The sequence below is a fragment of the Mirounga leonina genome, unplaced genomic scaffold (assembly GCF_011800145.1).
Source record: "Mirounga leonina isolate KUSES-001 unplaced genomic scaffold, KU_Mleo_1.0 Mir_115, whole genome shotgun sequence".
Classification (NCBI taxonomy): domain Eukaryota; kingdom Metazoa; phylum Chordata; class Mammalia; order Carnivora; family Phocidae; genus Mirounga; species Mirounga leonina.
Window position 1 is genome coordinate 64,456,680 of NW_023270268.1, and position 14,609 is coordinate 64,471,288.

A 14,609-nucleotide genomic window follows, 5' to 3' on the forward strand; every position below is an offset into this window, starting at 1 on the left:
GCAGCCCAAGTGTCCATTGACTGATGAATGGATAAAGAACAAGTGGTATAAATGTACAATGGAACATTTTTCAGCCATAAAAGAATGAAATCTTGCCATTTACAATGACATGGATGGAGCTAGAGCATATTATGTTAAGAGAAATAAGTCAGTCAGAGAAAAACATTTGTGGAATTTAAGAAACAAAACAAACCAGCAAAGGGAAAAAAATAGAGAGAAGCAAACCAAGAAACAGACTCCTAACTATAGGGAACAAACTGATGGTTACCAGAAGGGAGGTAGGTGGGAAGGATGGGTTAAATAGGTGATGGGGATTAAGGAGTGCACTTGTGATGAGCACTGGGTGATGATAGAATTGTTAGATCAGTATATTGTACACTTGAAACTAATATTACATTGTATGTTAACTAACTGGAATGTAAAAAAGTATGTTAACTAACTGGAATGTAAAAAACCTTAAAAAGGGCGCCTGGGTGGCTCAGTTGGTTAAGCAACTGCCTTCGGCTCAGGTCATGATCCTGGAGTCCTGGGATCGAGTCCCGCATCGGGCTCCCTGCTTGGCAGGGAGTCTGCTTCTCCCTCTGACCCTCCTCCCTCTCATGCTCTCTGTCTCTCATTCTCTCTGTCTCAAATAAATAAATAAAATCTTTAGAAAAAAAAAAAAACCTTAAAAAAAGTAAGCTGTGCTAAAAGTAAAGGTGGATTTCAAATGATACTTTTTAATTTGACAAAAATTTTCTGCAATTGAGTAATTCTTTCCCAATGTGTGAGTTTCTCTGGTGTCAATAAATGATTCACGTGTACAAAGAATAGGGAAAAAAGTCAGTCCTCATGTCCTGTTGGTAAGTGTACATTACTGTTAATTATACTTTCTCTGTTGCTACATACAAAAAAAGCTTTGAAATTAGGTGTTTACATTTGGGGTTTCTAATAACTCTCTATTGTTATCCTCACATTTATCAAGTTTTAAAGCTTACAGTTACATTAACCAAAAATGAATGTGGGCAGCTCATTTCCTCTACAAACGGTAACTTATATTTCATCTTGTTCTTTAGCTAAGCAAAAAGAGCCATTTGCTACCTCAGAAATCAATTTGTCCAGGATGATTTTATAACAAGGGACACAATGGGGGAGATAAGTAAAGAGAGATACTCCATCAAGAATAAAGGAAAAGCCATCAAACTAGAGGGAAAAGATGAACAAAAAAGAGCAAAAAAGAAACAAAATTCACTCCCTCTTCTAAATCCAAGAAGGTTGCTTCTTCCTGATAAATTTTTAAGAACACTCACAGTGCATAGGATAAATCTGGCAGAAACTATAAACCACAAACATTTTCAGGATGATGGGATTATGAAGTTTTTGCCCCTACTTTTTTGCTGGAGACTTGGACAAACTGTAACCTTTTAACTATGTGTCCAGTGATCGTGGTTCAGTAGCAGAAATCTCGTTAGTTCTAATTAGAAAATGTGATCAAATTATTATAGATTATTATCAAATTATTCCTTTAATGCTTCCAACATCAGGGTTGACCATAATTGCAGTAAATTGCTTTACTTATAAGATTGTATCTGGAAGGAACCTTGGGGATTTTCCAGCCCAATTCATTGAATTGGAGATGAATTAAGTGACTTGAAGAGGCTTAAGTGACTTTTCTCAGGATGAACAGCTTTTTAATTTTATAGAATTAGAATTAGGGTTTCAAATATTATATTTCACTTTATCTTCAAAAATTATGGTTTTACCTCCTGGGTTTTACTCTCTTGTTTAAAAACAGTCATAATAAATACCAGTTTATATTCTAAAAGGTTTAATTTACTTTAGTTTTGCAGTGTATGTGAGTGCTATAGAATTTTAGAACATATATATGTATATGAGTCCTGGGCACATGGTTGGCATTTTTCAGACCCCCTTGCAGTTAAGTGTAGCCATGTGGCTCCGTGTGGATCAATGAAGCATAAGCGAGAATGGTACTCTTTCTAGGCCTGGCCCATAAAACTCTGCCTCATATGATCCTCCATTTTCTTTCTCTATCAGCTTCTTGAAGAGGGAGGACTCGCAGGACTTGGAGGAAGATGGAGCTACATGGTGGAAGAACTATGGGTTCTCATTATTGCTGATTTGAGGAGAACCAATCAGGAACACCCACACTGAACTACAGCGTGAGTGAGAAAATTACTATTATTGTTTCAAATTACTGAAATGTTGGAGTTGTTTGTTATAACAGTTAGTCTATCTTAATTCACAAACAATAATAAAAGAAAATTTGAATCTCTTTCATAATCTATTTTTTCTACTAAGTTTTATGTATTATTTAAAATGTAAACCAAAAACATGGTATTTTAAGAGATAAAATAACTTTTCATTTAGTAGTGTGAGAAATGCTTTTTTATATCCTATTTCCTTTAATCCTCATAAAGTCCATCTAAGTAGGTATTACTAGTGAATGAATATTATGATTATATTATTTTCAGAGTTAGCATTAGATGCACTGGAAGCAGGGCTCCACTTGCAAGCTATAAAAATTGAGATGGGAATCTTTAGTCTTTAGTGGCTAATATGGTTCTTTGCTATTACATTAATAATGATGTAATTTTGAATGATGACTAGAATTTTCTAGAAAATGGAAAAAGAAAATTTTTGTGACCAATAATTTTCAAATTCAATCCTTTGAATACATATGGGTTCAATTTGAAAGATTCCAATTTTCTTGAAATTTAGAATTAACTTAAAGAGCAAATTTACCTAAAGAGCAAAATATCTTACCTTGAGACTTCCCTATAAACCTATTCACTCTATCACTTACGCAATAGCCAAGATTGACATTTTTATGATGATTTTATTAATATAATGGTATGTCAGAATACAATATGTAATAATTGATTGTTTGCCCTTGCCTTGACGATCAACATTTTAATGCCGAAATAATACCTTGGGTTTATGGGAGTTCTTTTATTAAACAACCTTCACTGTGAGTTCTGTATTTTTCTAATATAAGGGAATATTTGGCAGCTTTGCCATTACATTTATCAGTCCAGTGAGGTGAAAGTTATGTCTTCGTGCAGTTTAAATAAAGATATTTAAATTTTTATTTGCACTATGTGGAAATGACCAAAGATTGTATGAACAGGTTACTTGTACCAAGGTGAGCAAATTTTTAGATAGCAGTTATGAATTCTCTATTTTGCAATCCATCCTGTTTAAAAACAGCCACAATAAATATCATTTTAAGTTCTAAGGCATTTAATTTTACTTTAGTTTTGTGGTGTATGTGAGTGCCATAGAATTTTAGCATATATGTGTGTGGTGGGGGGAGGTGGGTGTGTGTATACTACTGTCCACTATCCGGTCTGGTTAGGGTTAGAGTTAAGGTTTTGATTATATATCATGCTTCCATTAGTTGGATAACTTCAGCATTTAATGCCTAAAATTTAATCTTTATTAATTTTTAATCCTATTTGGTAGGAAATTTTATTTCTATGTCCCTTTAGCATAGAGCTAAAGAGATGAAAGGAATCTAAGGTATTATTTTAAAATCACTCAACTTTATAACCAAGGAAAATGAGGCTTGCTGAGTTCTGGTGACTCAACTCAGGTCACAAAATGAGAGAAGGAAGCAGGACAAGAGTGCAAGTCTCTCCTAAACCGATGATTTCTCTTCCACTCAATGACTTTTCATCCTTCTAGTTAGATTGCAAATTCCTAGAAGTATGAGATCAAGTTTTACTTTCTTTTTTCTTTTTCCAAAACTATCTTATTCCTGTCTTCACAGACAATAAGAACTTGACTCTAACTCTAACAGAGAAACAAATAGACCACACCAAACCTAAAGCAGGTCAAGATCCTCTTCACAGCAATAACTCTAACACAAAAGAGAATATTCCTCCTTCACACCTACTGGTCACAATAAGACTGTTTTGCCCACCAGCCCCTCATTGGATTTAAGGAATGCTATCAATAAGCATGCCTGTCTCAAAGGGAAATATTTACAAAAATTAAATGAAAGTCTTCTTGATAAGGCAGCTTAAATAATAATGTGCTTGGGTTGGTCTAGCTTATTTAATGGCAAAGCACATATAATTTATAAATAGAATTTAAAGTACATTCTTATTCTAAAGACCCTGAATAATTTTCTGCCTGCACATCAGAGAAATACCAGCTGATAGAAACTCAGAGTTACAAGTGTGGGTTTCAGCAGCCTCCAGACTCTTTAGGATGCCACAGAGCTTTTATTCTTGATGACTTAAAATGAATCACCAAAAGGTATCACAGGAATAAATAGCTACATTACCTGTAATTATTTCTTAAGCACAAATGGGTATTAGTAATGGGCTTTAGCCTCTGTGTTCAGTGGTAAATGTCAACACAGTTTGGGACCCTTTTTTGTCATTGTACATTTCTTCTCTATATTTAGTTTAATTATATGAAGGTAGATATTCTTTTCCCTAACTATCGTTTTCTGATTGTATTTTTTGACTGATGGTTTTAGATTGGGCTTGCTGGTGCACGAAGCTGATTAACGGCAGAGTTAGGACAAGAACCTGGTAACCTGGTTCCTAGACGTGAACTGCTTTTTCCACCATTTATTTTATTTCTTGGGCTACTATGCAAGACACTTTTGAGTGGAAAAGTCTAGGATGCCTTCGAAAAACTGTATTTTGGAGAAGTTGAAAGAATCCAAATATATTACTTTGGAGACAAGACGTAAATTGTAAGGACTAATTTTCTGTCATCAGAGAGCAACCTACTGTTGTAGACTTCATTTAATTCACTGATAAATCTGTAACACTCATTTATCAATTAAGTGAGTGCTCCTGGGCATTGGCTAAGTGCTGTAGATACATTATTCTCTTTACTTGTTAAGGCAACACTGGAAAACAGGCATTACCCATTTTATTTTATTTAAGATTTTTATTTATTTATTTGAGGGAGGGAGAGAGAGCACATATGAGCAGGGGGAATGGCAGAGGGAGAAACAGACTCCCCGCTGAGCAGGGAGCCCGATGCGGTACTCGATCCCAGGACCCTGGGATTATGACCTGAGCCAAAGGCAGACGCTTAATTGACTAAGCCACGCAGGCACTCCACGTTATCCCATTTTAAAGATTAGGAAAACTCAGTTTTTATATGATACAATATGCAGTAGCTCACATGGTTACTTTGTGACAGAGCTGGGATTCAAGTCCTTCTGTCTCAGTCAGAGCCTCTTGCTCTGAGCCATTTATGGTGTGCAGACTCACAAATGAGTTTATAGCTTCCATAAAGCTTTGGAGGGCAGAAGTGCAATCCTTAGCAGTAGGAAAAATGTCCTAATAGAGCCTTCCAATGAGAGAACTAGTCATCTTGGAAGTTAGTAGCTCCATGGCCCTGGTGGTACACAGACCCAAGGAAGGATGATGGTATATCTGGGGATCCAGGAAAAGGGACCGTGTGTTGTGTCAAAAAATGTCTTTATAGTGCTAAGGTCTATTACTCAAAATTGGTCTTTGGTATGTATACTCCCACAGCCCCATAATTTCTTTTCTCCCTCAAGTTTCAGCTTTGCCCCAGCAACCAGACACCTCTTCTTCTTTTTTCTTATTTCTCTCATTTGTCTGTAATTAATGTCTTTCAGGCTGTCTCTCCCTCCTGGAGGACCTTTATTTTTTAGGAGGTAAGAGATTGCAGGAGGATGCTATTATGGGGCAGGTATCCTTCTATAGGCAACTTTTCATCATCAAGAGGTCTCAGAAGGGGCATAATTGCATTTGTGAAAAATGTGATGGACCTGTCAAATATATATACAAATACTTATTATACACACACACACACACACACACACTGTATGACAACAACTAACTACAACTTCAAGTGATATTAGATGAAATGAAATGAAGTGCTACCTTTAAGAGACCTGCCACTATACTTCCAAGTTATGTATGTATCCAGACTCCAGTTTTCTCTCTGATTTGTGTCTTATATGTGAATATTAAAGCAGGCCAAACCCCATCTGAGGAAGGATAAAGAAAATAAAGACTTGCCATGCTAATTATGGTGTTTTGCATCTCTTTAGGTTTGGGCTTGAAATAGTCCTCCCAAGGTTTTCTGGGGGTTGTCCCTCATAGGCTGTTGACTCCTGGTTTGGATTGCTCTTTATAAAATAGCACTTTTTTTTTCAAGATTTTATTTATTTATTTGAGAGAGAGAATGAGATAGAGCATGAGAGGGGGGAGGGTCAGAGGGAGAAGCAGACTCCCCGCCGAGCAGGGAGCCCGATATAAAATAGCACTTTTGCTCTCGGATAGAAATAGGTCAGTTTAACAATTACTTTAGGATCCTAACAAAAAAAAAAGGAAATCATGCCACTTGTTGAAGACAGACATTTAAAATGCTGGGGACTCATTATCTAGAAGAGGGGAGATTGGAAAATATGAAAAAGAAATGAAAAAGAAAATGATTCAGCCAGAAACTATAGTACAGGTAGAGTATGCAGTCTTCAAAAATTAATGAGGAAAATCTTGTGAATTCAAAAAAAGAAGAGAATTCATTTTTAATTGTGCAATGCCATCAAAAAATGGCTGAATATAAATAAAACCATTAAAAGCTTTGAGCTTTACAGATGATCTTATACTTGGGTGCACACAGCTTAAAAAATTTCATGATTTCATGGGCTAGTTATTCCCCATCTCCAACTGCTAAAATAAGTGACCTCAATTTCTCTGCAAGCTTGTAAATCAGTAACCTATAAAAATCTATGGGAAATAGAAAAGATAACTATAAAAATCTCTAAATTTGGTTTGGATCATAACAATTTTTGATTTTTAGATGCAAACCAAACAAAGAAGGAATCAACGTGTTCGCAAATTTAAACTGGAATGCAAAGTCTCGAAGTAAACAAAATAACCTCATGACAATTTAGCAAAAGAGCGCAGAACTCCTGGGAACCAAATAGCTATCCCTAAATTTGTTCAAGTAAAAGAAGGCCCAAACTGCCTTAAATCTATGAAACCCATATCATTCTCAAATGAGAGAAAATGAAAAGAAATTTAGAGGTTACTTCCTTCTCCATTAAGAACTGTCAGAAACCCAAAAAACTTTTTAGGAGGGAAAAAGAGAAAAGTAAAAGCTGACTCTATTAAATGGTGTGAGTTTCCTCCAAAACCCACTGATATTCTTACAAAACCAAACAGAAACCATTAAAAAAATCATATATATATATATTTATATATGTTTATAAATATATATTTCTATATTAATTATATATTTATATATAAGTATATATATATAATTTATATATAAATTTCTGAAGATGAGTACTAAGTAAATATTTCTTAGGAGTGGCTGAGGATTACTTTTCTTGTTTGATGTGATGCTGCTATTTTCTAATGAGTTTGAATTATCAACTTGCAGATAGGGGGTTGATATACAAGTGAAATATGCTGTCTTCCTGCAGGGCCCATTCTGAGGCACGGCCCCCAAATTCTTATACGATCTGGAGGCCTGGCATTGTTTTAGCAGGGGATAAAGCCGTGTATTTCTCAGTGGCAATTAGGGCTTCAAAAGCAGACAGCCTCTGACAAGATGGCCCTCTGATGCAGATTTACACTGAGGTGAGGTAATTGAATATATGACACATTTTCTTAAAATTTTATTTTTATTTTTTAAAAGATTTTTATTTATTTATTTGACAGAAAGAGAGAGACAGTGGGAGAGGGAATACAAGCAGGGGGAGTGGGAGAGGGAGAAGCAGGCTTCCTGCCGAGCAGGGAGCCCGATGCGGGGCTCGATCCCAGGACCCTGGGATCATGACCTGAGCCGAAGACAGACACCTAAGGACTGAGACACCCAGCCGCCCCTATGACACATTTTTGAAAGAACCTTGTGGCTCTTGGCTTGTATAGGTGGCATGAGGAACAGGGACAGTGTGGGGGAAGAGAGGGATGGGGCATGTAAAAAGCAACCTCACCTACTTGACAGTCTGGCCAAATCAGTGTAACTAAATATATATATAATAGTACTGAAATGTACACATGAATTCAATATGTGTATGGCTCAGATTCTTTCCTCCATCTCTTCCTCCCTCCCTCCTTTCCTTCTTTTCTTCCTTCCTAATGCCTGGGACACTCACAAAACATCAATGGAAGAACTACACTAAACTATACAGACAGAAAATGTCACGGTCACTATCTTCTTCACGGGAACACTCAGCCTTAGATCAAACACATGCCTCAATTACATCTTTCATTTAAAAGTGAACCTCTCCTACCGGCATACTACCTCAAATAGCATCAAAGCAAAGTGAAACGCAGGCAGCATTTAACAACGCTGGTAACCACGGAAACATATCATTAAAGAATATATAAACAGGAATGAATAATTAGATAAGAAATTCATTTCTACATTTATCTTTTTCCAAGACCCAGGGAAGGAAGCTCTCTTTTACCTCTCATCTCAATTTGGACACTTCCTCTTGAGCCTGTCTTCTAACTGAAAAATATGAGAATTCATGAGAATCTTAATATTGCCTAGCTTAATGGACAAATCTCTTTGTAGGCAAGTGACTAAAAACAACTGCAATGCCCATTGTTGTCTAGATGTAAAACTGAATGTAGGAAGGAATTCTGAGGCAGCCAAAAAGTTTGCTTTGGGCATGGGAGGTGGGCAGGAAAATCTGACTTATATCGTGGTGAGAAGAGGGGGCAGTTAACCTTTAAAAAGAGGAAGTACAGGCTGCCTCACTTACTGGAGGCTTCTACATAGTGGGACTGAGGGGAGAATCTGGGGCTTAGGGATTCTTCCTGTGCAGGTACTCTGACACTCTACCTTTGCATCTAGCAAGGCTCTAGATAAACTTTGGTAGGCTTAGTTGGTCATGAACTTAAAAAATTGTAAATGGCCTTAGAGACCATCTAGCTCAGGATTGTGCATCAGAATCACCTAGTTGGGGGGCAGTAGACAAAGACAGTTTTTCAAACTTCACCCAACTCTGGGAATCTAATATTTTAAATATTTTCCCAAGTGATTTTGATGCAGTTGGTCACTAGACCAGTGTTTGAGAACCACTGAGCTAGGCCAAATTTGTCATCATACAGCAGCAGAAACTAAAGTCCAGAGTAGTTGTGGTAAACCAACAGATTGAGTCACTGGTCTCAATTTCCCCCCTTCCTATAACCATATCACATCCATGCCTTTGTCATGGCTTTGCAGTGAACAGAAGAATTTTACCCCTTGCCCTTGGCCTTGACCATATATGTCTTGCTTTGGCTAATGGGATGTTAACAAGCATGGTATGAACAGAGGCCTGAAATGTGCTTATATAGTTTTGCTTTCTCTCTTAGAGTTCTGCACTTTGCCATAAGATGAACAGACATCAGGTAGCCATTGTTCAAAGGTGGATGAGAGACATGTGGATCATTCTTGGGCTTCTCTGCAGCTTGGAGCTAGGCCTCACCAAGTCCATCCAAGACCAGTCTAGATCAGCCAAATCATGACTGATAAGCCAACCTGCTTATTATAATAAGCCACTGAGTTAAAGAGTGATTTGTTACATAGCAGTACGTAGCAGTGGCTGACTAATACAGAAATGAAAGTGACTTATCCAAAACTGAATTCTAGCATTGGAACTAGAAGGTACAGCTTGTGAATCTTAGGCCTGACTTCTTTCTACTGCTCTATAGTGTCTGTTTTCTTTTGCTTTCTTTCCTTTCTGAGTTAAGCACATTTATCCATTGCCTTCTTAGAGTCCTTCTGCTCAGCCTACGTTCCCTATATTCAGAACATTCTGTCACCTTTCCTTATCAGGGCTTACCTTTCCTTCCATCTTGTTCCTTCAGGATTCTGCTTTCATGTTTCCAAAGGTACTAAGAAGTCTCAAAATAATTTTCCCAATTGTGTTGAGTCACCCATTAATGAGTTAAACATTTATAGGCAAAATTTCTTCTGCATACGATGTGGGGTTGACAAGAGACTCAGTGTCAAATGGTGGAAATTTAAGCATGACACATGACAGTTGATAGGAAAAATATTTTTAGGTGAGTGAGTTTGGTGCTTCTTAAATTATATCTATACTAAATACAATAAAGTTTGGGTTATTTTTAGACCCTCCTTGCCCAAATATTTTATAAACTGTATGCCTGATGGGGCCAAATAAATAAATAAATAAATAGACTATAAACAAAGGCCATTAGGAGAACTGCTTATAAGGCATTTTTATTTGTTCCTTTCTGTGGAAACATTTTTCACACGGAAGCAAATCTTTAGAGAGAACACATTTTTCTTCTCCAGAATGTGTAGGTGTTTTGTTAAAGATAATAAAAAAATTCTGGTTCTTTGACCTTACTTTGCCTGTAATTTCACATTGAAGATTTTATTTTTACTCTGAGGTTGATATATCATAAATCTGTATCATGTAAATGACTAATATTGGGATAATTTTGCAATATCAAGAAGAAGAAGAACTGGAGTGAAAAAGTTAATCTCCATTATTGGTATATGTAAATGACTAATATTGGGATAATTTTGTAATATCAAGAAGAAAAACAAAGAACTGGAGTGAAAAAGTTAGTCTCATTATTGGTATAAGGGATCAAATAACATTCAGTGTTAAGTTATCCTGTATCATTCTCTGGTTAGTGCAGAGAAATCCATTAGCTTGCTGCTGTCTTGATTGCTATGTTTGAAAGAAGCTAATAGATAAGACCTTAGGATTTGCATGGAGACATCCATGAGCACAGAAACCAATGAGAGAAAGGGGACTATTGGAAATCTGCAACCTTCGCCAAATACTCTGATAAATCCCAAACTCAACTAAAGCACAAGGTTGTACACATTTGTGAACTTAAAACACACACACACACACACACACACAGAAATACTTATCGAATCTGCATAAGCACAGAATTTTTAAATAACAAGTAAAAAACTATTCCAAAATATTTTTGACATTATTGGTTTGAGTTTAATGTAAAATAGTATTTAGTTTGGTTAATTGAATTTAACAAATATGTATTGAATCGCTATTTGCAATGCACTTTGATAGTACTTGCAAGAAAAACAGACTAAGAAGAAGTGGTGTCTAATTTAAGTACCAACTGTTTTTCTTGTTAACAAATATTTTGTGCTAGCATAGGTGTTTCTTGAAGACAAGACAATGTCTATTTTGTTCACTGCTGTATTTCTAACACATAGCATAGTGCCTAACATACAGTCACTAATAAGTGATCAATAAATATTTCCTGAATGAGTATGAATGACAAATACAATTTGAAAGTAAAGAAGAAAAGTACCCACTAATTTAAGAGTAGTCTGCATACACTGGATGGAAAGGTTTCAAGCTTGAATGACTATAGTGCAGTTTAAGGAGGAACTATATGACATGAACATTCTCGGTGCTATTTTTTGCTTTGAGTTTTGGAAGGAATAAATGTCTTCTGTTAGGCCCAATACCAAGAGGAAAAAGGGCTGTTGCAAAGAGAAGGAGTACACAAGGGACTTAACCTGCGGTCTGTTGAATCCCTGAACACGATGGAAGGGCTTTAGGGCCCACAGACTGTGCACTATCTTCCTCAAGCATGTGGCTGGGGAAAATCTTTTGCATCTCAGTGCAGCCAGTTCCTGATTTTATCCTTTGAGAGTAGACTAATTTCACCAAAGAAAAATTTCTTGTTGGTGAGCCCTCTCTGGAAACCATTTAGGCCATTGATATCTTTAAGATGGTGAACATTCAATGCCAAGTACAAGTTGAATTGGATGGGAAGTCTTGGTATTCTCTGCACAGATGGAGGATCTGTGAAGTTGGCACTGCCTCAGCCTTTGCTGCTTCACTAAGGAAAGATGGTCCACATGTCAGGCTTCCTACAGGGGCTTGTATTGGTATCAACAGCCCCTCCAACAATCCCAAAAGAGGTCTTTCAATTTCTGTGAAAGTCTTCAACTTCCTCAGAGCCAAAAGCTCAGATCAGTGCCTTTTCAGTAGATCTTTGTCAAGATACAAGAACACACCATGAGGCTCTTTCTTAATAGAGAAGTTTTTGGCAATTCAGAGAAGAAATGTAGAAGTGATTTAGTTTAATTCTTGAAAATTTTTTAAGAGAAGAGAAAACTCCTTCTTAGAACAGATTGATAGTGAGGAGTTCATTCCAGGACTAGCTTTATAATGGCTGATATCTTAGTCACATAAAAGAAGCAACTCTTTTGGTTAAAATGCTTAATTTACTATTAGAGATGCTGCTGAAAAACTATGAGCTCTTTCTTTCTTTCTTTCTTTCTTTCTTTCTTTCTTTCTTTCTTTCTTTCTTCTTTTTTTTTGTCAAGCTGCTATTCTAAATGAGGTGGCTGGAGTCATATAACAATATGGACTGGAGGTGAGACTGACAAAGTCTTGAGAGTTTCTAGGGACAAAAATCAACACTTGGCATATGGCTTTATTTCTTATGAAGGTCACTTTTTGTTCAGATGGCTTTAAAATCGAAACAAATTGCTGACTTAGATAACTTTGATGATAAAGACTTAACAAAGATAATCTCATTGACCTGAGGACAAAGGAAGTGATATAATATGAATTTTGGTTATTGTTGATGCCTGTCTATCCATATGAGATCTTGTGAGTTACAGGAGCTCTGATTCCATTTGCTATTAGAGACTTTGTGAATCAGGGTTGTACCTCTTATTGCTATTAAAATGAAACATTGACATTGATGTGATGTCAAATATATTTCAATTTCTTATTCCAGAAAAATTTCATAACCTTTTCATAAGAGTGATAAAACTATAATTTTTCCTATTCTACATGTAGGAGTTCCAATGTAATGAGACAAATAGTAAGCACATTTTTTTGTGTATATGTTTATGAGTATTGTTTCTAGGTGGATGCTTGTAAATGGAATCAGATTCTCAGAGGGCTTTGTGACTCAAAAAAGAAAGAAAGAAATTTAAAAAAGAACAATTAAGGTGAAGAATGAGCTGATCAGGCAGCTTGCCCCTGTTTAGTGGGGCTCCTCTGCACTTGTTTTGTGGGACTTCTGCAGCAAAATTAGCCATTACCATCTTTTCTCACTCCATTTTGCTGAGCAGTGCAGACTGGAGTTGGCTCTGTTACTCACACTGCAGGAGAGAAAGCCACACACCAGACAATCCATGTGGCTGACAGCATGGCTGAAAGTGAAGGTGGGAAACCAGGAAAGGGAAACAGGAAAGGAAGTCGTGTTTGTTTCCTGATGCTATTAAATCTAGTCTCGGATCTAAAGGGGCAGGTGGCCTAGGAGGTGGACTACAGTTTACTGTAAAAATCTTCTTGAAATATTATTGTCTTAGGAGCAATGTATAAATACATAGTGGTCACTGCTTCAAAATAGCTAATTATCAGCCTGATTAGGAATTTTCTATTTTGTTAATTAGCTCAGAATTGTGATGAGGTCTCAAGGTGTTTGAGAAAAAGAGAGTGGCTGATAATAGGAGACTGGGTATCAGGTTGCAGAAGCATGCATGCAAGTACAGTTGTGACAAGTTATTTCCAACCCTCTCTAGCTCTCTAGAAGAGGTGATGCTATTATAGAATAACATGTGCAAACACTTTTATTCAGAGTGATATATTCCAGTGTGAGCTCTCATGTAGTGCAGAGTTTTATGCCTTTTTTTCTTGCTGGTTTGATGATATGAAAACTGTTCCTAATACAATTGAAAAGTGTTCTTGAGCTCACCAAAGTAAAGGTCTGTTCTTTTGTATCCAAGAATTCGTAAGCCAACAATTTGTGAGAGTAAGTGTAGACTGGCTCTCAAATTTTTGCATCCCCAAACTTTCCATTTCTTGTTTAAGACCTCTAAGAAGAATAACTGACCAGAGTGATAGGTATTTTTTTATGTGCTTGAAAGGAAGATATACAGCAACTTCATCACTTACAAAGGTAGTGAAAAGAGCCTCTGTCTAAGCCTTAATGGATGTCTATGAATGTATATGCAGATACAGTTTCTAGTCTGTGATGTTTGAGGGCATTTGTAAATTCAACATTCTTAAATTCAGTTGCCATGGTAGATTGGGTTGGTGGAGCATAACTGTCTTTAAAGATGACATGGATGGGCACTCTCTGGCAATGTCCAAAAGCCCCTTTTGATTTAGGACAGAACAAAGTTTAAGGAGGAAGATATATACATTTAAATTAAGACCAGGGACAGGCAAGCTCGCATAAGGAAATATGCAAATGGTGGGAATGGTGTGGTGTGTTGATATTAAGGCTAGTTAGAGGGTTTAGTTTATGGAATTTATCTGCAGGATGAAATTTCTAAATATGTTACTTCTTTTTATCTTAATATGTGTGACATCATTTTTGGAGGTGTTTAAAATATTAGATTTCAGTGCTAAAATTAACTTTAAGAATAGACCTTCTCAAACACTTTCTGCTAGTCATCTCTTATTTTCTAGTGGAAGTTCCTCTAGAGACTAATTTGCCTTAGGTTAGATAACTATTTTGTTAGAACTTGGACTGAATCAGACCTGACTTCCAAACAAGGGCTCTTTTCCAATATGCCAAGTTGCTTCAAATTAAAAGAGGAAAAGAATAACTCAACATCTCAAAAATGAATAATCCAATTAAAAATGGGCAGAAGACATGAATAGACATTTTTCCAAAGAAGACATT

General features: G+C 36.5%; 1 protein-coding gene across 1 annotated transcript in view; it reads right to left on the bottom strand.

The window, feature by feature from the left end:
- SPATA16 (spermatogenesis associated 16) overlaps nt 1-14,609 on the bottom strand; it is a 224,248-nt gene that overhangs the window by 59,578 nt on the left and 150,061 nt on the right. Inside the window, 1 exon segment of the mRNA XM_034999115.1 lies at nt 9,601-9,656. Coding sequence (XP_034855006.1) covers nt 9,601-9,656 — 56 coding nt within the window.